This window comes from Gymnodraco acuticeps, unplaced genomic scaffold, assembly GCF_902827175.1.
Source record: "Gymnodraco acuticeps unplaced genomic scaffold, fGymAcu1.1, whole genome shotgun sequence".
Lineage (NCBI taxonomy): Eukaryota > Metazoa > Chordata > Actinopteri > Perciformes > Bathydraconidae > Gymnodraco > Gymnodraco acuticeps.
The window spans coordinates 979993-1004705 of NW_022990461.1; the positions used below are offsets into that span (position 1 = coordinate 979993).

Here is a 24713-nt window from a genome sequence, read left to right on the forward strand (position 1 = left end):
CATGATGTTGGTGGGTGGAGGTTGGAATGTAATAATGATGTACAATCTTTTTGTGTGTATAAACGTGGCACTGTGAAAAGGTAGAGAGAGCACCGCACTGTCAGAGTTCCTCTGTCTTATTGCCTGAGTGTTCTCTTGTTTTACGTAATAAAAAAAGGAAAAGGAAAAAAACATGTTTGAGGAAAAAGTACTGTATTCTGATTGTCACTTGGGTTCTGTTGAGAGAAATAAATAAATATGAACTTGAAACCCGCTATGGAAATCTGTTTCCTGTTAAAATTATTCATTTTATCCCATCTTGGGACTTTTGCATGAACGTTGTTGTCTTTACCGGATTTTTGAAAGCTATCGAACTCTGAATGACTTGAACAGGAATAACATATAAAAGATTTACAGATAAGTTATACTGTATACAAATTACAAACCTGGACAATTTGTCACTAGATGTCCTCAAATATAATCTATCCATACCTCCTAAATCTTATCCTAGTTATGGAATTCTGTATCCTGTTCAAATTATGAATCGTCTCCCATCCTGGGATTTTTGCATGTATGTTGTGGTTGTGTTCTCCAATTCTCGAAAGCTATTGAACGCTGAATGACTCGTGTCGATACTTTTTTTTAAATATGTAATAAAGGAGCACATTTTATATGATGAAGAAAAGTCTTCAGAATATTTATCCTAAATGACTAATCTAAAGTGGATTATTGCAAAATGTTTGAAAAAATATCACTCGTCACCGGCTTGAGCTTCAATATCAGGATACATGTATTTATTATCCTTGCAAGAATGGAAGTAGTCATCACATAGATGCTTATATACAAGAGAGGGTGTTACAGTCACAAGATGCAGGAATATCGGTTCAAAGCAGTATACAATGTTTAGTTTTAGATTAGCTAAAACCCACGTCAGAAATGATCATGCTTGTCATATGTCTATCTCCATAGAGGCTGAATCATCATGTTAATCGTTGTCACATAGCTATCATATGCCTAAAACAGTGTGTCCTGACGCTCTTCCGGGTAATCATACATCCTGTTACGTACACAGCTACAGTTGGGCCTTTGTTATTATGTGCTACTCTGATATTGGAAGAGTACACTCAGTATTTTCCCAACACAAAATATTCAGTTACATCAGCAGTATCAAACATTTTCATCATTAGAAATAGCACCTCCTTAAAATAAAAACAACATGTAAAAAATATACAGATACAATTACGGATTATTTGTAACTAGAAGTAATCAAATAGAAATCTATCTAAAAGTCTCAATTGTAATCAGTATTTTATTTTGACAGTGAAATGGTTTGTATTATTAATGTTACAACTTAAAGTGAAGAAGTCCTTTACTCTGCTCTGAGGCAGACGTGACACTGACTGGACTTGCGCCGCTGTTGGTCCGCCGCCTTGATGGTGCCAGGCCTCTGGGTGATAAACTGTTCTGTTGGACTAACAGTAGTCAGCCAAAAACTGTAGAGGTTGGCAAAGTAGTGACAGGACCCGCGCGCACCCTGGCACTCTATGAAGGGGTGAGTTCGGAAATCCTTAAGGCAGCTGCCAGAGGAAGAAAGAGACTGGCCACCACCCTCATCACCGGCCCCTGTGTGCTGAAGAGAAAAGGGAAGCAGGTACACAGTAGGTACATTGATAGTATTTTCTTCCACACACACACTTAAAGGTCCCCTATTATACAATTTTTCATCAATATATTATAGTTCTCACATATATACAAAACATGTGTCTGAAGTGTTTGGCTGGAAATACCAAACAGATCATGCATTGCAGCATCCCATAAACCCCTCTGTTTCAGCCATGTTTCAAAAGTGCTGATTCTCTAGCCTCATCCCAATACCCCTCCTCGACTCCTCCTTTCCCTCACTCGCGTCCCTTCCTTGCATCTTAGCTCTGCCTCCGTAAGATGCGAGCGAGAGACACGAGGAGGTGACGTGAGGACAGAGGAGTCCTCAGGTATTAATTGGGATGTCCTCGTTCACTCAAACGGTACTCTTACACGACGTCTGTTAATGATGACATGTGCACAGCTGTATCCCCTCTCATCGGGCTTAACTGAATAACCCATTAGAACCGGCCCATTTCTGGTTAAATATTTATTTAAATGAGTGAATCTTTCTCCTGTTAGTCAAGGAATTCAATGTATGATGGTTGGTCCTGCTTTTGTGTTCCGTTTTGATGTAAAATGTAGCCTACATTTCAATAAAAATATAATTATAGTAATGTGAAAGCCGTTTAGAAATGAATTGCACATAATAATTCCCACGGAGCTGTGAGCACTTATACATTTATGTGAGGCTTTTCCACTCATTCTTCCAGTTGTCGGTTTTCCTCTGTTGAAATCGACCAGCTGTGAAAGTGGGGGCGGGGCTTTTATACGCGAGTAGTGAAAACACTAGGCTTGTTTGAGACGCGTTGCGGCTCGCCTCGAAAGTAGACGAGAATAGCCGATAGCAGCCGGCGGAGGTCTCAAAAAGCTCGCCTGAAGTCGGACAGCTCGGAGTCGGCTTCGTCCTCTTCTTCTTCTTCTCTCGGTTTTTTGGCGGATTGCAAACAACTTTAAGGTGCATACCGCCACCTCCGGAGTCGGCTTGACTCGGTTTGCATTTATAAAGAATCATAACACTTAAACATGTGTTTAATCGTTAATGTCAGATATGTACTAAGTAAATACATTTGTTCCTGCTTGTGGTGACACGTTATTGGACATAATTCACCTTGCTTATTGTGTTGCCACACGGACCCTTTAGTGGGGAACACCTGTAGCTTTAGCTGCCATTCCTGCTAGCTCATCATGGCAGAGCAGTGCATGTGTTAACCTCTCTGAAGTAATGGATAATAAAGATTGGAACTCCATTCTTAATACACCGCCTCCGACTCTCTTTTCACGGCACTACATGCTCAAGATTAAATTCAACTTTATTGTTATTGCACATATTACAGGTACTGAGACAACGAAATGCAGTTTAGCTTCTAACCAGGTGCAACAAGCAGAGTGAAAAGTAATGTACACAATCTACAGAATAAAATATAGAATTAATTGAATGATGAATAAACAGTGAGGGGTATGAATACACTAGATATACACAGCAGCCTGAGAGCAGTATGAACAGTGTGTATGAATATGCTAAGATATATAAAGTATGAAAACGGTAAGCAGTGCAAGTAAAGTATAAAATATATGGATATTAATTTAATGATGATAAATATTGTGGAACAATGATGAAAAATGAGAATGGAAGTGGCGACGTAAAACGGACACAAAACAACAACAAACTTTTGCCGAGCCAATTGGAGAGTTTCATCACCAGCACGTGGAAAAAACCACCAATGAGTGCTCAGCTCGAGATACCAGCGAGACGTTTCCCATCAAGCATTTCGCTTCCGCAGCCCGTGGAGAGGAACTGCGCCGCCTCGCCGCGCCTCGCTCTCAAGGCTGCGGGCGTCTTTGTCCCGCGAGATTTCAACGTCTCATGTAGGCGAGCCTCCAGAGCAAGTCGGACAAAATGACTAACCATCATGCAACGCACGAGTAAGACGTTGATCGAAATTGCGCAGGTCTGCGCAGGTCTCGCTTGTCTAAACAAGCCTACTTCCGCATAGTCTGCTCTCGTGTATCCTCCCTTTCGTCTCCTCCCGCACCCCTCCTCCCTCACCCCTCCTCGACTCCTGCGTGTGCATTTCAGCTATTGGGACGTCCTTCAAAATGACGTTTTGTTAATTTCCGGGTCAAGTCCCGGAGGAGGGGAAGAGAGGAGTCGAGGAGGGGTATTGGGATGAGGCTTCTGTCTTTTACTTTAGATGAAAATAAGGAGCCACTCCCCACGCCCCTCTGAGCTATGTTTGGTTAAAAAGAACACAATAGGCGCTTTCACACCGGAGTACTTTTCCCAGTAGCCTATAGTTCCGAAAATTTCACACCAAATAAATCCGGAACTAGAATTTAGTTCATGAGAACCTTTTCACCCCCTTTTCAGTCCCTGCTAGAGAGCAGGTACTTTCATGGGAGAAAAAGGTTCCCATTTCTGATTGGCTGGGCGGATTGCAAACCACTCCCCCTAAAACTCCCAAAAAGTTTTGTGAAGCCGCCATTTTATTTTCCTTGCATTAGCATTATTAGCATTAGCCCAGCGCACAAACGGAGAGAGACTAACTTATGGCAACACAAAAGAAAACATGGGAGCGGTGGAGATGAGGAGGTGTCGGCGTTTCTGGCGATTTACTGCAGCAGGCATGAAGACTCCCAGCAGCTTCTACTGAAGCCAGTCCCCAACCCCGGGGACTTCCGGCCGGGTACTTCGGGTGGCAGTATACGCCGTGAAGTTGTTTGCGGCCTGCCAGTAAACCCAAAGCAGAAGAAGAAGAAGTGACGTCATCGGCTTCATTTGCCTAATCCTCCCTCAGGGACTTATTCCGGTGTGAACGCGATCTGCTCTTTAGTTCATCAGAACTAAAGAGTTCTGATGAACTGAGTTCTGAAGAACTAAGTACGGCAAAGTACTTGGTGTGAAAGTGCCTATTGGTGCGCTGGGAGAAGATTCAGGTGATAAGGTGGAGGGGGGGGGGTTACCTTGGTTGGTTATTGGCTAATGGTTACACAAGCCAAATTGTTATGACATCATAAAGTGGCCAAAATCTGATCAGCTCATTTCCGAGCTGATCAGAAAAGTGGATTTTGCATAATAGGTGACCTTTAACAAATATTGTCACACTCACATGGAGGAAAGAGTATCCCGTCCACAGGCTCCTCCAGCCACGTGGGCATGAGGGGACGTTGTGATCCTGGCTGTGAAAAGCCACTGCAGGCGCAACAGTCTCACACACCGCACAGCGACTGATATGGGAGCTAATCTCCTGGCCGAAGAGGGGCATCATGGGTATGGGAGCGGTGGTGGAGAGCCAATAGGATTTGTCGTTGCGACTGGAGTAGTCGCAGGCAGCTTTGTTGCAGTAGGAGAAAGGCATGGTGGAGAAAACACGGAGACAGGAGCCAGCCTGGCCTACAGGAAGAATATGTTAAGAAGAGAGACAGAGAATAAAAGAGGCAAATAATAACACATACAGTCAGACTGATGCATTTTTCCAGCAAAACTATCACTTTATGCAGACACTTACCCAGGTCTTGAGTGTGAGCCTTCTCTTGCCCCTCCAAGTAGACCAGACTGTAGCCGACCCAAAGCGGGCTGCTGCCTTCAGGGCATCGTGGCACCTGAACTGACTGACTGTGGACAACCAAAAGGTAGCCTGACCTCAGCGCCCCTCTATGGCCTGGATTACCTTGATCACCGGGTGTACCTGGGATACCTGGAGCAGTTTAACAAGCAGCAAGTTAGTGACATGGAAGGTGGATAGGAGTTAGGCAGCGATTACATTTGCTATTTATTGGAGGAAGTCATTTTGATATGTAATTTTTATAACTTTTTCAGATCTTCAGAAGGAGACGGGCAGTCATCAGCACATTGTATGTCAACACTATAAATGACACTTCAAACCTTTGATTTGGGACAGTTCTAAATGGCTGCATCTTATAATTTACCTTGAGGTCCAGTAAATCCTTGCTGACCAATGTCTCCTGGGTCTCCAACAGGACCATCACGACCAGCAGGACCTGGTTTGCCAGGGAGGCCAACATACCCTACAGGACCCTTCAGTCCTGAAGCGCATACAGACACATACAGACAAATGAGGATAAACACACACAACACAGATTTATTCAGACCATAATATGTAAACATGAATTAGACATTAAGAATATATTAGACATTCTTGCCTTTACGTCCTGGTGTCCCAGGAGGACCTGCATCACCGGGATATCCCACAAATCCTGGGAATCCACGCGGTCCCAGGAGTCCAGGTGGAGTCCCACCTTGGTCGATACTGATGGAACCACCAGGAGCACCTTTGGCACCTTGGAAAAAAAACAAAAAACATTGATTACCAGATGTACTACTGTAACAAACACCACAACACTCACTAGTGTTTAATAAATAATACATATTTCTAAACGAATAAAGGTAAAACACAATATGTAAAGAATCTTACAACTTTTTAATGTAACTTAAATACCGTCAGTCATTGAAACGTAAATGCACACACACACTCACATTTAACAGATGTCTTCACCAGATTGTGTGGGCATAGAAATAATGGCATACCTCTTTGCCATTTAGTTGCCACTTACCTGTTGCCCCAGTTTGGCCAGTTGCTCCTTCCGTCCCCAAGGCCCAGGGACCCCGGTCTGACCCTTGGGGCCTGGAGGACCTTCGAGACTAGCAGGTCCTCTCTCACCTGTCAAAGTGCAGCACCATTTTGAGTGCATTTAAGTGGATGGCAACACAGTAAATACTGATGGCAACAGCAATGCACCTAGTATACCTTTTGGCCTTGTAACCCCTGGGTAGCCCTGTGACCCAGGAGGCCCTGAGGGGCCACCATCGCCCTTGCGGCCTGGTAACCCAGGGAGGCCGGTTGGACCTGGGTCTCCTTTGGAGTGAATGCTGCTGCCTGGAAGGCCCGGCTCCCCAGGAGGGCCTAAAAACGCAACACAACAGCCCAATTAAAGACAAAAAGAAAGGTACACCTACACTTAAACATAAACCTCCTAACAATGTTCATTCCCAAATGGGGCCACACAAAAAATGGAGACAAAGATAAACAAATGGACAGATATAAATAGGTACACAGAAACACACCAGGGGGTCCTGGGGGTCCTTTATATCCTATGTCCCCGTAGGGTCCTGGTGGAGGCCTGAAGCACTCTATGCCAGGGTTCCCAAGTTCACCTGGGGAGCCTGGAATACCTGAGGGAACAAACAGAGAAAAGTGTATTGTATAGAGGAATGGGACAGTAAATACATTCAACAAAAAGCAAATATAGTGCCAGAAAGTGCTAACAAAAATGTTTGTCTCCAACAGTTCATTTTCCACCACTATCATAAGCAGATGCAGACATGCAGTAGATGATGTGTTAGTAGAAATAGATATTTGATACCTGTGAAGCCAGACGGGCCTCTCTGGCCTTTAGGCCCAGGAAAACTGGCTCCTGGAGACCCTTGCTGTCCCCTGACACCTTTGACTCCAAGAAGACCATCTGGTCCAGGAGGGCCAGGGAAATCTATGGCTTGAGGCACTAAACAAGGAAATTATTAAAGGATTGTTATGTTCTCAACAGTGTATAATTGCTTTGTTTTTTGTTAGCTTATCTGTATATTCAAATATGAAGGGCTCTGCTACATGGTACTCTCTGGAGAGGGCCTTCCATGTTTAATTTGAAGTAGCAGCTTTAAGTGGTGTGTCTGCACTCTGCACCTATAAGACTCTTGTAGGTTTTCTAAACACTTGAAACGGGAGGTATTGGTAGTGGTGATAAGGGCTGGGGTTGGGGTATGAATGAAAAAAAAAGGTATACGGTATAGCTGAAATTATGCTTTAACAATTTATTATGTGTACTATATACTACATGCACATAAAAAGTATACCAACAGATAAAATAAATACAAATAAATGATTGCTTTACTATATTTAAAGTTATGATGAAACTCATTCTTACCACTCTCGCCTTTTATCCCTTTTGGACCTCTAAGCCCATCCAGTCCATCAAGACCTGGTGGTCCAGGGGTCCCTTATATAAAATGCCAGTAAAACAAAAGAATACTCTTATTAGGTTTTTGGCATGCACATCTTAGAACCCCATTCATACTGAAATAAAGCAAAGTGATTATATATGAATTGTGCCAATATAAGTCAGCACAAATAACGCTTACATTGCCTGTACCCTGCCCATCCCATGTTAAAAAACAATGTTAGTACCTGGATGCCCATATGGGCCAGGTGGGCCAGGTGGTCCCAGACCTCCATGATCGCCTGGCAGACCTGGAATACCTGGACGACCGGAAGAGCCACGAGGCCCGGGGAAGCCTGAGACACACACATAAAAACGTCCCAACCATCATGGAGCATTCCTGACTTTAAGGTCGAAAATAAGCAGTGTTCCTTCATTTCTACCCTCATGCAGTACATTACACTCACACCCAATGTTTCAGGTACACCTGTCAACTGCTGGTTAATGTGCCAAAAGCATCATTTTCTGCCACCTAATTGGCTGATTGGATTGTGTTAAAGTTGCCAGGTGTGCCTCCAAAAGCATACATACAAACTCATCTCTTTCGACTCCACTTCGAGCGTTAGAACTATTAACGAAGCACTTTTATACTAATAAAGGACTGGCTTACCTAAAGCCAGTTGAGTAGCACTTGAAATGTGTTGGCTCTATGAAACCTGATGTACTTATATGATTCTGTTTTCTTCAAGGTTGTGTCTTCCTGGTCGAATGTACTTATTGTAAGTCACTTTGGATAAAAGCGTCAGCTAAATGCAATGTAATGTAATGTAATGTAATGTACATACAAAATCCAGTTTGTATTTACAAAAACAGCAATTACACAAAATCAATACAATATAAGATAAGACACACACACATACACACACACATACACACACACACACACACACACACACACACACACACACACACACACACAGCTGAAATAAAGATGCACAGTGGCAACATTAGGATTATAATTTCATTGACAAAATGGTAATATGTTTATATACACACACACACACGTAACATTCTCTGACACAAATTACCTGGTCCTCCTATTCTTCCCTGCTCCGCATTAATGCCGGGTGGTCCTGGTTGTCCTGACCTTCCCCGGGGTCCTGGGTCTCCTGGATCTCCTGGAATCCCTCTGGGCACTCAAGGGAATTATTGTGTGGATATACATGTAATTAAAGTTATACCTCCACTTAGAGTATAATATATTCTAGGAAACTCAAAACGTTATGGGGGCATCCTTGCTGCCCACCAGCGTGTGGTATTTTCTGTACTCACCACTCTGTCCATCATCCCCTCGCATCCCTTTGAGTCCAGGTGGACCAGGTTGTCCATAAGAGAGTCCCCGGTCACCTGGAACAGATTTCAGATAAGGTAAGACATCCTGGGATTGTATTGGGCTTTAGAGTTGTAAATACTTAACTGCATCTGCAATTTTTATAGCAATATACTACAACATTTCTGATCAAAGTGGAAAAAATACTAATGATCCATTCCGATGTTGCTTCAGTTGAATCATTATCTTTTGACTCACCTTTGGCACCTGGAAACCCTAGTAACCCTGAGATACCCGATGGTCCATAAGGCCCTTGATATCCCTTTAAAAGACATAAACACATGCATTCAAAATCACATCACTTCAGAGACTGACTTACAATGAATTATGATATGTTGAACCACTTATATTGTATGTGTTCTACAGGTAATTAAACATAAGACTAGCCCTTAACTTAATAAAAAACAAAATAGGAAAAACGTGTTCACAGTGGGTGTGCGTTGCAGGATTGAATTATCAGAAATGATATGTTGCTGACATTTTTCATTTTATTTGAGTATATTCTGGATATATTTAAAGAAAAAACGGAATAAAGACAGCTGTTTCCAAAAATTATTAAGAGAAAAGTTTATTTGTTTTGTGTACCGTATCTCCAAGGTGTCCAGCATATCCCCTTGGACCAGGGAACCCTTTGATTCCAGGGGACCCTGGAGACCCTGTTCTTCCTGCTCTACCTGGAGCACCGGTGCTGCCTCTAAACCCTGGAGAACCAGGCAATCCATCTGACCCCGAATCCCCAGGTGGTCCCCTCGGGCCCTTTGAGCCTGTTAGCACAGACAAACTAATATTGTCGTAGTCCTACTGTATACTGTTTAACACAATCTTAAGTAAGTCTTTTTAATTGATCAACCTGGACTTCAAGGAATCATCTTCTTAATGTTTACAAAAGATGTATAAGTTTGATGTAAGCTTCCTTGCCTTCAGGTCCTTGTTCTCCTTTTTGCCCCTCACTTCCAGAAAGTCCTGGTTGGCCCTTTATTACATTCAGAATCGATATAGGTCCTGGTAATCCTGGTAAACCACGTACACCTGGATGGACAACAGAGTTATAACAAAATGCCAATAAATATATCTATAAGAAGCTATGATTTTCAAATGGAAACGTACCTTTATTACCAGGCTCTCCTGGGTATCCAGGGTCCCCTGTGTGACCGGTAAAGCCTCTCTCTCCTTGTTTACCCCTGGGCCCTGCAGGTCCAGGACGGCCTGGCAAACCTATGGACACAGGCCTGCCTGGGTACCCACTTTCCCCTAGATGAATTGAAAGGAAAGCATCATTTAATTCATAATAAGGACGGACTATTTTCTAGATAAAAAATATTGCTGAAAAAATGTGGATTGGGTTTTAGTGAAGACGTTTTTGTTATTGTATTCGGGGGATGAAATCTATATTTGGTCAGTGACATACTTTAACAGCTCCGACTTGGAGTGTGATGATGGTAATGTGGGGATCAGATGTTGGTTATACTTTTGGTGTCTGGAGGAAGTGTGTACATAGGCACAGGTACAACTTTGTATGTGTGGATGGTGTAGACAATGTACGAAAAGCCTGTCAGATTTTGAAATGATTAAAGACACAGTGATTTCTCCAACATCATCCTATCATTCTAGGTCAGTGGTTCACCTTTCTGTCCTGGCCAGCCGTCAGCCCCAGGCTCTCCTGAGAGGCCATAAGGGCCTCTTGGTCCAACCACTGATAATCCAGGAAGGCCAGGGAAACCTTTTGGACCCCTCAGTCCATGACCAGGTGGACCTATATCTCCCTTCAAACCCTTCTGACCAGGGAAGCCTATGCAACATTTTACAATTCAAAGAGAGAATGTGTTAATGGATGGTTAGATGGTGGCTTCACAACTAGTCATTCATGAATGTAATTAATATAAGTTTGACATTTCTAGGGGACATAAAGATGGACACCCAGAGAGACAGAGAAACAAAATGATGATTGCTGCCTCTGTGTGATCACCTGGTATCCCCCTCTGTCCAGTGTCTCCTGTAGGGCCTGGAGGGCCTGGAGGTCCATTCAGTTCAAATGCAGTGCAAGGTGGGCCTCGGGGACCAGTGGCCCCAGGGTCACCACTGGATCCTGGCCCTCCTTTCCAACCAGGTGATCCAGGCAGGCCTTGTTCCCCTGTAATTACGAGGCATCAACGTTGAACCAAACAACTCCAATGCACAGATTAGAATGGGAAGTACACTGTAACACTCTTTTTGAGTGAAATAGGCCAAATTAACTGAAGCCTACATTGTTCTGTGGTTTGTTTGTGTTTACCTAAATAGAGATACAACTTACCTGGAGGCCCTGGGATTCCAGGAATGCCCCGTAGTCCTTTCTTCCCCAGAAGCCCAGGGAGGCCAGGTGGTCCAGTATCACATGGCCTGGCAGAGAAAACATCGCCTGGCTCACCCTTCCTGCCTGGATGTCCGCGAAACCCAGGAGTGCCTGGAGGGCCAACCAGGCTAATTACGCTGGAACCAGGTTCACCTGGATCCCCATCTAAACCTTGAAGTCCTATACAAAATAGAGACCTACAGTATTAGCGCACAAATCACCCACTCTAACTTTATAGTCAATCATTACCTGATTTTTGTCTGCAGTGTGGATGCAAAACTTTAAACAGGGGCTCTCCAATGAAGAACAATCTTTATAAAATTGTGTATGAATCTAATTTGACATTTTAGAGAGTTGTTACCTATCCGTCCAATCCCACCAGTACTAGTGTCATCTCCTGTCATGCCTTTCGGGCCTGGGTGTCCCAGAGTTCCTGGAGGACCAACTCTTCCTGGCTCACCTGGAATACCTACAAAGAGCCAAAGAAAATGTGTCTCGCAACATGGACCACAAATATTTCAAGGGTCCTAAGCCATTCCTTGTAATGACATGTGACTTGTCAACAAACAATATAGCAACCGCCTTTGACAGAAAGATGTGATTTTTGCATTGACAATGTTTTTTAATCAATGATAGTATGTGGAACGACTGTAAGACTTACCCGGTGATCCTGGTTCACCATCAGGACCCGGTAGTCCAATCTCATAATCATGACAGCATAACCCATTTTCACCTTGGGACACAAATGCAACATACTTGTTGAGTCCCTGACACCTGCTGAAGGGGTTCATTAACACCAACGGAGAATCTCTGAAATCAGGTATCTGACCTGGAGGGCCTGGTCGTCCAGGAATTCCTGAGGGGCCATGACTTCCCTGATAACCCTTAGGTCCATGGAGCCCCTTAGGGCCTGGAAAACCAGGACCGGGGGGGCCAATAGGACCGTGAAACCCTTTGGGTCCAGCAGCACCAGGGTACCCTTTGGGACCAGGTAACACTGCAAATCCAGCACCCTGTAAAAATGTTACCCAAAACCATAACTACACAACCAAAACTGAGCGTAGCAAATTGAAAATAATTTTCTAGTTCAGAAATAATAATGTACAGCACTTAAAAAGGTGCACACTCACCGGTGTTCCAGGGTCTCCTGCAGGGCCAGGGGGGGCATCTCTTCCTGATCCACCTGATGCTCCAGGAGGACCAGAATGGCCAGGGTCTCCTAGGTCACCCTTGGCACCTATCAACAACAACAATAAAATGATATTACAATGGAGGCTATCAATTCTTAACAACACCTGGTATGTATATCAATCAATGTTATCAAAAGACAAATCCAACCAACTTTTATTTCAAGCTACTGTTGACATAGATGTTGCCAAGCATTTAAAGTACGTATTCACTTTGCTTGTCCAATAATATTGTGTATAGGACAGGTTCTCACCTTTAACGTCTGACACAAAAGAGTGACCTTTTTGACCCTTATGTCCTTTAATACCAGGAATACCTGGAAAGCCCTGCAGAAAAACATAGTCAAATACAAAACTACACACTACACTTTAATTATGAGTTAGTTTGTTTTCCTACTGTCCTTACTTCTGGTCCTCTTGGACTGTCATGTCCTTTTAGCCCAGGGTCTCCCTTAAGTCCTTGAGTTCCAGGAATCCCTGGAGAACCTGGAAAACCAGTTGGACCGTTGCGACCTTCTCTTCCTACTCCTCCAGACCTACAGTTACATTCCCCTAGACAACCTGTAGAAGACAGAGGGACACAATGTATGGCTAAGATGCAGTGTTTGCATATTCTGTACTGTTATACCCACTGAATTCTATAACATTCTGCTTGTAGACTCAATAAAGAGTCAGAGATCACCTTTAATTCCTTTGAGTCCTTTGTTTCCACTGGGGCCATTATGGCCTGGATCACCTGGGTCCCCTGGGTAACCAGGCTCACAGTAGTAATCTGTATATCAACAATCAATCAATGAAGTTAAAAACTTAAGGAAGCATTTCAAATGCAAACAATTATGGACTTGTTTTCAATCAGAGGTAATAGAGAACTCACCTGTACAAGAATGCACACACACACACACACACACACACACACACACACACACACACCCACACACACACACACACACACACACACACACACACACACACACACACACACACACACACACACACAGAAAAGGTAAGTAAATCTTCAAAATAAAACATCAAAAACCTAGCTTAACAAATAATGACATACATTTGTCAAATTAACTTACACGTATATTTACTTACACATAGTGTGTTAAACATAAACAAAGTATTGATATACCTGGAGGCCCCGGGGAGCCTGTGACACCTTTATGCCCGAGGAGTCCTTTAACTCCCTTTGGTCCCGGATATGGATTATCATAGTTGTTATACCTTCCTGGCTCTCCCTTGTGCCCCTTGGGACCGAGGATCCCTCGTTGACCAGGCAGCCCAGGCACTTCTAGTAGGGTGTGAAAGATGATGTGAAACTGACAATAAGGTAGCATCAACACTGACTGACTGAGTTTTTAACTGTCGGGATATACTCGGTGATAAGTCAGCAGTAACTGGAAAGTGAGAAACCAACTCTGACCTGGTATTGTTAACCCTGGTGGGCCAGGAGGTCCATGCATGCCCATGAGCCCAGGGTCACCTGGGTGTCCAGCTAATCCAGGACTCCCATTGTCACCCTTAACACCTAAGCCGTGCAAACACAGAACCATGAAAAAGTCAGTAAGGCTTAATTACTGTCCTAAATATTTGTTATTGTCTCATATTTAAAACTGTTTGTATATATACCTTGTTTCTGATTCAGTCTTACTCAGAATCACAATCAGAATACCTTTATTAGTCCCACAGAGGGGAAATGTACATTGTTACAGCAGAAACGACCAGGATGCTTTTTAAAAAAATATATTGTTACTGACATAATTCAATTTAAGGGGGAGTATACTCGATGCATTCCACTTGCATCTACAGCAACAGTGTGAACATTGTTTTGCCAATATGCTGAACTCATATTAGTCAAATCAGAAAGACTAAGGTTGTTAACTATTGGCCTTTAATTCAATAAATAATTTTATTTAGACATCTAATAAGACAGTGCTTCTATTGCCCAAAAATAGTTCAATCAGTATGAAGAGTGTAGCTTCAGCTGTCGTCTCACCTCTGGCATCACTTCCATTGAGCAATTGCAGGAGACCTGGGGGACCTGGGTGACCTGGATCTCCTTGGTTACCCTGTTGGATGCAAAGACAAAGACAGAAACCATAGTTATAACTTATAAACAGAAAATGCCACTGATGTACTGTAGATATGGTGCAAATGTGACACTAAATGACCACCAGAGGGCCACAGTTCTTCTTTACTTTGATCCTATATTTGAAGAACACTTTTAATTGTAAGTGGAACAAAAGTATCACAAAGATACTGCTAAAACAAAAAACAGATTCCTGTCAATGTCAGACTTTACCCTCGGAGTAGATGTTTAATGAATATACATTTTACAAAACATCGGCTACTGTTTGAACCTAACATAAGCTTTTTTAATTTTGTTCAAATTGTAATGCAAATGTATTTAATGTTTATCGAACGCTTACCTTTGTTCCATTCCTTCCAATGAGTCCTGGAAATCCTTTCTCTCCATGGACACCCTGAAAGTATGTATCAATGTATTTAACCTAGAAATTGCAAAAAAATACTAACATAGGGAAGGGTTAGTCCTCCTATTAAAGATTTACCTCAGGTCCGGGAAGTCCATCTCTAGCAGGCATTCCTGAAAGACCCTACAGATGGAAACAATGGAGTGAATAGTGTTGTCTAAAAGCATGTTTCAGTGTGATTTGAGTCACAAACCCTCAATCCAGGAAAACCGGGGATTCCTTGCTCTCCTTTCATTCCTTGAATGCTGTAGTCTCCTATACCGCCCTGATAAGAAACGAAAATGAAAATAAAACAACTTTCTCTTTCTCTGAGACAAGTGTATGCTGACATTTTAACTCACTCTTATGCCCTTTGGTCCACATGGTCCAGAAGGACCTTGCTCTCCCTGAGAAGAAGAAGAACATATTTGTCTTTATACACATCTATGCAGTAGTTAAAATGCATTAGTCTTGTAAAATCACAAATAAGAGCTTTGATGTCACCTTGTAACCTTTGGCTGGAAGAATTTCTAGAGGAAATTGTTTGGATTCTTCTTCTCCGTCCGGGCCAGGTTGGCCAGGTGGGCCTTGTTCCCCCTGGAATATCAAGTGGTGAAGTTGATTACTGGTGTTGTAAGCACACACACACATACACACACACACACACACACACACACACACACACACCACACACACACACACACACACACACACACACACACACACAAACACACTCACATCACAAAACCTTGGTGCATAGCTTTGAAAGGCCAAAATGGTTTCTTACAGAGTCACCTTCAGCTCCTGCCAGAGATCCTCCGTTGTCACCCTACACAACAATCAAAAGTATAGAAAAGTGTAATGGATGTGTGTTCATGCACGTGTACATTTCTTTCTTTAAGAGCAATTATTGGGAAATATTGGGAAAAAGGTGACTCACTGGTGGTCCTCTCACACCGTTTAATCCATCCAAACCCTAAATGGAATCACACATATACATTATTTTACCTGTGTATTTATCTTTGTAAATTCAATCATGAACATTAACGGTCATAACATATTTCTGCTTACCATGCATGTTTAGTAATATAATGTTCTTTAGTACAACCTCCAAAAAACTTATGTTCACCTCATATCCATTATCGCCACGACGGCCAGTGTGTCCACTAGGTCCAATGTCTCCTTTTCTTCCCTGATTTAGAAACAACAATAATGTTAAAGAAAGTAAACATGAAGTAGAGTCAGTTAAACTATAAGCCGATTGGGAAATTGAAAGCATTCCTGCCTAATTTCTTAGCAAAGAAGGGCTTGGAGGATTCTTCGTTTAGAATATTACAAGGGGAATACTGAATTACTGTCAAAATAAGAAAACATAACATACGTCCAGACCACGTTGTCCATCTCTACCATGCTCCCCCTGTAGGATAACACAAAATACATTTGAGAATGATGAACAGACAGTGTACATTGCAACACTTATGAAACTGCTGAAACAGAAATGCGTTTTGAAACTTGTGAAGCCCAGTTTGTTATTATAAGAGCTTCTCAAAACTAATGGAATTTACCGGATGTCCAGCCCCATAGACAGGTTCTCCTTTAATGCCTTTGTGTCCGTGTAAACCCTAATAAGAAAACACAATACATGTTAACAGTAGACACATTACAAGCAACAGCCAGGAGGGTTACAATTACATACACAGTATTCGTTGTTAATACTTAGTTTAAACAAATCACTGGGAAGTTAATACAGGATAATGTGTCCAAACCTTGAATTATGTTCAGTGAGAACGTTTGTCAAAATTCAGGTCTTCAATTAATTATTGCTACAAAAGCTGCATCTGTTAAAGTGAACTGCAGTTCTTTAGGAAAATATCACTGTAAACATTTAAAAAGCTAACTGCTGATGGGAGACAGGGCACAAACTCGGGCCTCTTGTCCTCATGTCCAACCACCACGAGACCTTCACAACCATATTCATCTACGTATGTGCAATTCTAATGTGACACAAATGTATGCTTTGCCAGGGAATCTGAATGTGGGTATTGAAGGTAAATTGTGTGCTTCACAACCATTAACGCAGGATATAACTTCTGGGGATTTTTTATATTCTAGCCATTTGATTTTCAGCATAACTTTAGTGAACCTTAAAGGGGACCTATCGTGCAAAATGCACCTTTGTACGTCTTTTATACATGAATATGTGTCCCCGGTGTGTCAAGGAACTCACCAAGTGTCAGAAAACACAACCCTCTCTCTTTTCCTCCATACCCAAATCTCTAAAAACGGGGCTGCAACGGATCTGATACAGACTGATACAGATTTGAAATTGTTCTGACGTCAGAAACAGGGAGCTCCGCCTATATGGGCAACTCTCCACCTATCAGGGGAATGAGAGGTTGCGTGGCATGGTAACAGCATGGTAACATGACGCTTGTGCCTCGCCCCCCTGCTTTGCAGGGGGGGCGTGGTCAGCTGCAGCTCATTTGCCACAGAATCAGCCCTTGTGAAGACAGGGCTGGAAAACAGTAAATAGAGCGAAATGAGGCATGGCTAAAATGCATGATCTGTTTGGTATTTTGAAAAAAAAACTTCACAGACATGTTTTATATAGGTATGGCTCTACAATATATTATTCAAATATAGCATGATAGGTCCACTTTAAGTTTTGTCGAAAGGCTTAAGATAGACATCTGAAAGACAATATAATGTTCAAATAATCGCAATAACAGAAATATCTGATGAGGAGTTTTACTCGCCGGTTGCCCATGGAGACCACCAAAACCAGGAATACCATCGACTCCTGGTCGACCCCTTGTCCCGTTACAGCCATCAGCTCCCAGCAACCAGGCTCACCGCCTGCTCCAGGGTGGCCCTGAACAATAGATGTAATATGTAAACCATACAAATATTAGAAAGCACTATTACAGTTTTTCTCGATTGCTAACACACTAAAATTATACATAAAGCACAATTATTTTTCTTTCTCTGCAGAAACCTCTATGCACAGAGCACAACCCATAAAAGATGAAAGTGCTTTAGATTACGCTCAGCAGTGTGTAGTTGGGTGGTCAAACAATCTAGTATTATGAATGAAGTTATATTTGGTGCAAAAGTTTGCATTTGGTAAGTGTTTATGTAGTTTTGAGTGCAGTTCTTCATTTAGCAGGAGCAATTAGGTGTTTTGCACTTTGGGTGTGTGGTTTTTTGAATTGTATTTAGTGTTCTGAGAAACTGAGCAATTAAAAAAGCAATCGAAGAAAACTGTATGACCTCTTTGACTTTCGTTGAAACCATGAATAAATTATGCTTAACAGTATCCATAGCGTCAGGCCTATAGTTAATCCATAATATTTTCCAATAACATAATGGTTAAAGATGAACAACTTGAGTTTTTTTCAAACACTTCATTAGTGAAGAGACAGCTGCATCAGGCATACACACACAGGCCAACATCTACAGAATGTCATGATGTCTCCACTAGAGGGCATACCAGACACAACCTTAAAAATCACTGCAGCATTTACTGTTTAGAAGTAATATTGTATTTCTAAAGTATAAGCAGTTGGAAAATCAAATGACAAATTGAAAAGTTTCTAATACCATGATCAATTATGTATTTAATCCTATGGGAGAAAATAAGTTAGGAAGTATTTTTACTACAGGGTTCAGGAAATAAAATAAACAACACCATAGGTTTACTCACATGTGAGCCATCATTACCAGTAAAACCAGGGAGACCAGTCTTGCCCTGAAATGTAAACATATGTGCATGATTCATTAATTCAGGTTTAGATTGCATTATTGCCTCCCAAGCCATTGTTGTGATGGTTGGTTAAACTTTGAAGCATCATCTGCCTTTCTGTTTCTTTATGAACACCGAACAAATGAACACTCACCCGGTCTCCTTTGGGCCCTTCTGGGCCCAACATGCTCCCTCTGTTCCCCTCTGCCTTTCTCTCCAGATGCCCCTTGATGTCCCCATGGTCCCCATTGGCCCCGGGGCCCTTGCTGTCCCGCCTCCCTGGAGCTCCCCTACAAAGAGAAAAGTCATGTATAAAAAACTTTAACTCTTGAAACTTCTAACTGTTGATGTGAGTAATATTTATTTCCTTTAGGATACAGGAATTGGTGGTGTTGCTTTGTTATTTACGTTTTTGACTTAAGAGTGCGATGTAATGTTTGTCAAATCATGAAAACTAATCAATAACTGCTCCTCATTTTGAATTAATTTCGAAAAGAAAACACATTTACCATGAATATTTTCCACACTTGATTATCTCGCTTATTGAAATCTCTTACAATGAACATTAATAACCTTAGGAGGTCATTGCCCAATACACAACCCATAGAAGATAAAGTTCATACCCGGGCACCTTTAGCAGGATTACACTGACATACAGAGCAGTCTCTGCCTTCGCATGGGCCATCAATGCTCCCCTGAAACAAAAGACATTAACAAACCATAGAGTGAGATTATGCTGCAATGGGAGATAGAGAGGGAGACTAGCTGAGGCTGTGTGTAGGCTATCTATGCAGAACAGAAGACCTCCCGTGTCACGGGCACATCAGCCTGGGCAACAGCAGATAAGGTCTTGGTTTGGGCATATTCTGACATTCCTGAGTTTCATCTGAGCTTTAGTAGCCTTGAGAATGACCACATCCCTGTGGAGACTGGACAGTCCTGATTAGATAGTTGTAAACCAAATCAATGTTCCACAGAGATTTTGTGTAATAATGAGCGCTCTGACCTTGATGAGAAAGGAAAGCTCACATTTCTCAAAACTCTCTTGCTGAGAAACTGTTCTGTGATTGTCCAGATGGCTAAATATTCCCACCAATATGTTTGTGTCTACGGGTCGGCTAACAGTCTCTCCGGACACAAACATTAGTTATGTTTTCTCAAACAATACCAAATATTTGGGTGAGTTTATGCTGGGGAAGTTCAGTTCTATCGCACATCTGCTGTCCCACTTTCTCTTTTGGTCCAAACATTTAATGAGTATCTCTAGCATCAGTTGGCTAGTCCTGGATAGCCATTTGGATTCAGTGCATATTGGGATCACATAGTTAGAAAGTAATACACTGGACGGGCTCTATTGCCCAGTACAGCTACAGAACCTAAAACTTAAGGTTACAACTAACTACCCCTTAATACATGTCGAAAAAGTAGTCACATTAAATGGTTTAAAAAGTGTGTTGAACACCCTTGTAATCATTTGCATGTCAAAATACACAACATAGCTCTTTCTGAGGAAGGTTGAAAGCCTGGTCAAATTCGTATTTATTTACCAAAAAATGATCTATTTAAACCACATGCCTAACAGATAAGCATACATAATTCAATTAAAAACTTGCCAGATATAGAAACAGTTGCTAAACCAAGACAATACACTCAGTGTTTGAGGGAGGGATTTGGCTAACACTCGCGATAACTCGGGTACCAAACAGCAACACGAATTTAAGGCACTTCTGTTAAGTAGCTTAAAAACTATTAAAATGTCATGGTAGGCCTACTCATGTTGGTTATAAGAAGAATAAACATGAGTTATATCCTCCCTTCGGTGGCTCAGAGCTAGGTTGTATAAACACATCAGAGATGCGATTTTGGGAGGAGGGCAATAACGATAATTGAACTGGTGTGTTAGTTAATTTAGGAGTTGATCCGATGCAAAGCTAGAAAGCTACACATTTGTACCATCTGTCTCTTATTTCCCACACAGTTCAACACAGGTGATAATCTGACTAAACTGGTTGGGAAGCAAAACAGTGTAACGCTAAGAACTTGCTGTAATGAATCGAGTCAATTCATAATATCAAACAATTTCATGGGTTCAGATCAGGGATACAAGGTAGCATTTAGCCAAATTGGCCCACCACACTTTATCCGAATGTTTAGTTTATCTTTAAAACAATATCCCGCGATGATTTTAAACTCAGGTAATTTATTCAGAAGCCAGACCTTCAATTATCTGATGTAGGAGATAGTCCAAGTCGTTCAGGTGGATTGCAGTTTCTATTTTGCCCAAGACTCTGGGCTTGCGCATAGCTGCTTTCCCACACTTTAGGATACTGACAGGGACAATTGTCTTCTGTTGTGGATACACTTTAAAAGAAAAATAGTATTAAAACTATTTATTGACTGTTAGACTTATATTTTTGTTTGGCATTTTTATATTGTGATTTATTGTTACGTTTCAGCTGACATATAAACCAGTAGGCCTACTGTTGCAGTAGGGCAGGCCTATGCCATTTAGGATAATATCAGAACAGCCACTCATCGCTCTACCTGAAGTAAACTGTCTTTGTGTACAAAAAACCCCCCAAGCATTCCTGTGCTGGAAAGTGGAGGTTACATTATATAAAGACATACAGTACAGAGCCACACACACAGTTTCCAGGTGCATTACTGTAAGTGCATCAAGGATTTGTTTCTTCGAAACACTTGACTATAGAGCATCTGCATGTGGCATAACTCAAATGTTTACAGGTCATAAGTATGGACTAGAAAGCTACTTACACTCAGTGACATACTTTGAGGGCATCAGGTTCATGATCTTGGCCTTGAATTGATGGTTCGTTATTTTTGATGGCCTAAGCTACATTCCAGGCTACTGTAAGCAGCAGCAGTGTTTGTGCAAATATGTTTGCAGCCTACTTAAACTGCAAATGATGAATTTCAATGTAATACAGTCCAATTTAACATCCTCACAAAGTAGTCCCAACCAAAGCCCATCACTTCACAACACAACACATCACATCAAACCAATTGTAATGTTCATGTCAGGGCTCCATTTCATCTTTGCAAGTTCATGTAGTTCACCCAGTGTACTTAAAACGCATGTTTAATCTATTGAGGCACCAGCAAACTAAATAATTTAAACATAGTTTTGAAATCAGTTTTTGCAAAATCTGTGATCTGTGCTCATCCTTATATGTAGTGCTATTCAGTGCATATGTTGCCCCAATTGAAATTGTCTTCCCATTATTTAAAAATGTATATATCACAACGTTTTGCCATGATTCATGGGATTACTGAATACAGTTTTGATAACAATAAATGTCTGCTGTCTCTTACAGTATTGTCGAATGTCTGAGTTTAGGTGGATTGCTGATAATTGTTTTTGCAGCAAAATATTCACACAGTATCTTCTAAACAATTTTCTGCACAGTTTATTTAGTAAATTAACCTTACATATATTATTAAATACAAGGATTTGAGATTTAAAGGTTGTCATAGCTTTAATCTAAATTTGAATATATGTAATGACAACTTAAAAGAAAAGCCTTACTGCATTGAGCTGCTGCACAATAATGAGGAGGACAAGGATCCACCTGTGGATGTAACAGTGGGTAAAGATTAGCTGTAGTCATTCTGCACATTTACAGAAGGGAAGTAAAAAAGATGTTGTCCACCAGAACTCTCATCAGACTAGATGAGACCACAGAATGTAACTGTGTGTGTGTGCCTACTGTAGTGGAGGTCAGGTTTTATACAGAGTTGGAACGGTATGCAGATGTGTTTAATATCTCAGTTAACAAGCAGGAAATGTGTTTGCCTTCAGGTAAATACAGTAGGTTTACAAATTAGGGTAATTCCTTTGAAGTGAATGAGAAATACCTCATTGCATTTACTGTATCAGGACTGTGATTTATACTGTATGCTCTGCAGATGAAGGTTTAATTTGTGTCAAAAATATGATATATATATATTTTTTATAAAATGTTACTGAATCATTGTTGCCAGTGTTAAACATAAAATAAAAATGTAAAATACTTAAAAATACATTAATCAAGAATATCTGATGTGGTGATACGGTTCAGTCAGAAAACATTATTAGTTGTAATCATTAGATAGATTCAAGATTCAAGGCTTTCATTGTCCTTTGTACATAGCTACAGTGTAGTTATGACAATGAAAATCTTAGGTCACAGGCTCTTCCAACAGTGCAACACAATAAAACAGATAATATTGCAAGTAAATAAAATATAATATAATAGAAATAGTGCAGAATAGTCTATATACCAATAATTGGAATATTGATATATAAGTTGCAACCAGATACATGTTATGGATGTTCTTTCAAAAGTGCAGGTGTTTAACAGTCTTATGGCCTGGTATGAAACTGTCCCTTCGTCTGGTGATATAGCTGCTGCTACAGATATTGATGATATGCGTGCAATATAGTTAACAACTTTATATAAATGTTGTTGTAGTGGGACTCACCTGAGGGGAGACAGAGTAACTACAGTAACTGAGGATCCCATCTTTCTTCTCTTCCGTCTGCTTCACAGGTGAGTGTTGGCCTCAGTGCTGCCCCCTGTGATGGATAATAGGAAGGAAGCATGAAACACCTGTGAGCTGTGGGCCAGATGATATTATGTGACAGTAAAAAATTACTTTCTTTTGATGTAGAAGGTAGTACATGTAATTATGATTTCAAAAATATCTATTTGCTACTGACAAAGAAATTGTAGGTATGAGACTTCCACCCACCAGATATATTTTAAGCATACACTTTTTGCAGCCTATGTACACAGTGAATAATGCAGATACAATAAGATTAAAAACTCACCCAACTTCAGAATATCAAATGAATCTTCATGAACGCCTCAGTGAGCAGGATACTCTCCGACAACAAGAACTAATCTCCTGCCTCTGTATCAGTGAAAACCAAACAGAGTAACTGCCACTGTTTGTGCGTATTTGGGATGAGGCGATGAGAAGGATGATGTTTGGGGTTGACCCGCATCGGAAAGCACGGGCCACCTCCCTCTACAGGATCAAGTTAAACAGTTTATCTGGGCTGTCTTGTCTATCAAGTACCTTTAATCCAGACGAAGAACCTTAATACAACTGAAGCCATGACCTAACATCACCCATAGAATATCAGTGGATGGGAGAATTTTTGAGCGTCTTCCTCAGTTACTACTCGTCACATCTGAGGTGTCAGTGGGTACTTTTTTTTGCTGGGGCAAGAAAAGAGCCATGGCTAGGCCACTGTTTCCTCTGATCCTGTTTGCTGTGTTGCTGATGGACACTGGGGCCAACAATGTAAGATGTTTTATTTTCCTTACTGAAATAACATGGATCTGATTTTATAAATCTAACAGAACAGACTCCTATCTGCACTTTTATTGAAATGCATTGCAGTTATCCTTTTGTAATTCTGTCAGGATCATACTGTTGCTTTTTATGTCTTAAATAATATACTGCAGAGAATGTGTTAGTTGCTGAGCTATAATGGTTGATGGGTGAAAAGTATCATAGCTTTTATCATGGCTGTTACAATGTTTTTAGGCAATACATCTGTAACATTTAAGTTAAATAACGTATCTCCTGTTTAAGCTTTACCTCACAACATTGCACTCAGTCACTGTTTATGGGAAACCTGCATTATTCTGTGACAGAACGCTCATCTGTTTCCTGATGTGTAGAAATTGTCATTCACTTGATATACAACGTTGTCGTCTGTTTGTAACTGTAGTACTACGCTCAGCTTTAAACATCTTCAATCTTGAAGAGATGCATGTTTTTTGGCAGTTCTGTTTGCACATTTCCTTCATTGTATACAGTATTCTCTTCACTGGGCTATGTTGGTGGGCGTCTTTATGGACGGTCACTGAAAGGGGACAGGATATGGAAAGAAGGGAAAATAAGCAAAACTACGTGGCCCTGAAGTGCAAGACACCACAGTATTTCACAAAACACAACAGCATTTCAGAAAACGCCACACAGCATTTCAGAAAACACACAGCAT

General features: G+C 41.3%; 1 protein-coding gene and 2 long non-coding RNA genes across 3 annotated transcripts; all 3 read right to left on the minus strand.

The window, feature by feature from the left end:
• Positions 1–1136: 1136 nt before the first annotated feature.
• LOC117552564 (collagen alpha-4(IV) chain-like) lies at positions 1137–23220 on the minus strand. The gene is made up of 43 exons (XM_034226139.1): positions 23180–23220; positions 22245–22287; positions 19321–19392; positions 19106–19113; positions 18852–18987; positions 17712–17827; positions 16521–16577; positions 16337–16372; positions 16085–16147; positions 15751–15784; positions 15460–15552; positions 15318–15362; positions 15170–15241; positions 15055–15099; positions 14914–14967; positions 14481–14553; positions 13908–14012; positions 13617–13775; positions 13167–13256; positions 12891–13045; positions 12739–12811; positions 12428–12534; positions 12127–12310; positions 11959–12030; positions 11659–11766; positions 11259–11477; positions 10932–11096; positions 10590–10754; positions 10073–10216; positions 9591–9729; positions 8908–8957; positions 8664–8771; positions 7824–7931; positions 7564–7635; positions 7006–7143; positions 6707–6814; positions 6390–6545; positions 6189–6302; positions 5785–5922; positions 5551–5667; positions 5130–5318; positions 4731–5014; positions 1137–1609 (listed from the first exon to the last, which is right to left on the minus strand). The coding sequence occupies exons 1-43, from the start codon at positions 23218–23220 to the stop codon at positions 1349–1351; spliced, it is 4716 nt and encodes a 1571-aa protein (XP_034082030.1). The 3' UTR covers positions 1137–1348.
• Positions 15459–15924, minus strand: LOC117552568. Its single transcript, XR_004569986.1, has 3 exons — positions 15896–15924; positions 15743–15784; positions 15459–15552 (listed from the first exon to the last, which is right to left on the minus strand). It is a non-coding gene; the product is annotated as an uncharacterized LOC117552568 (long non-coding RNA).
• Positions 17719–18899, minus strand: LOC117552567. Its single transcript, XR_004569985.1, has 3 exons — positions 18852–18899; positions 18659–18703; positions 17719–17827 (listed from the first exon to the last, which is right to left on the minus strand). It is a non-coding gene; the product is annotated as an uncharacterized LOC117552567 (long non-coding RNA).
• Positions 23221–24713: the final 1493 nt, after the last annotated feature.

Bases quoted from the DNA above. Each gene is read 5' to 3' on its own strand.
- LOC117552564 (XM_034226139.1), bottom strand. From the start codon at position 23,220: ATGGGATCCTCAGTTACTGTAGTTACTCTGTCTCCCCTCAG. The intron at 7,144-7,563 runs GTAAGAATGAGT...TTCCTTGTTTAG, and splicing joins AGGGATAAAAGGCGAGAGTG to TGCCTCAAGCCATAGATTTC. The intron at 6,303-6,389 runs GTATACTAGGTG...GCACTTTGACAG, and splicing joins AGGGGTTACAAGGCCAAAAG to GTGAGAGAGGACCTGCTAGT.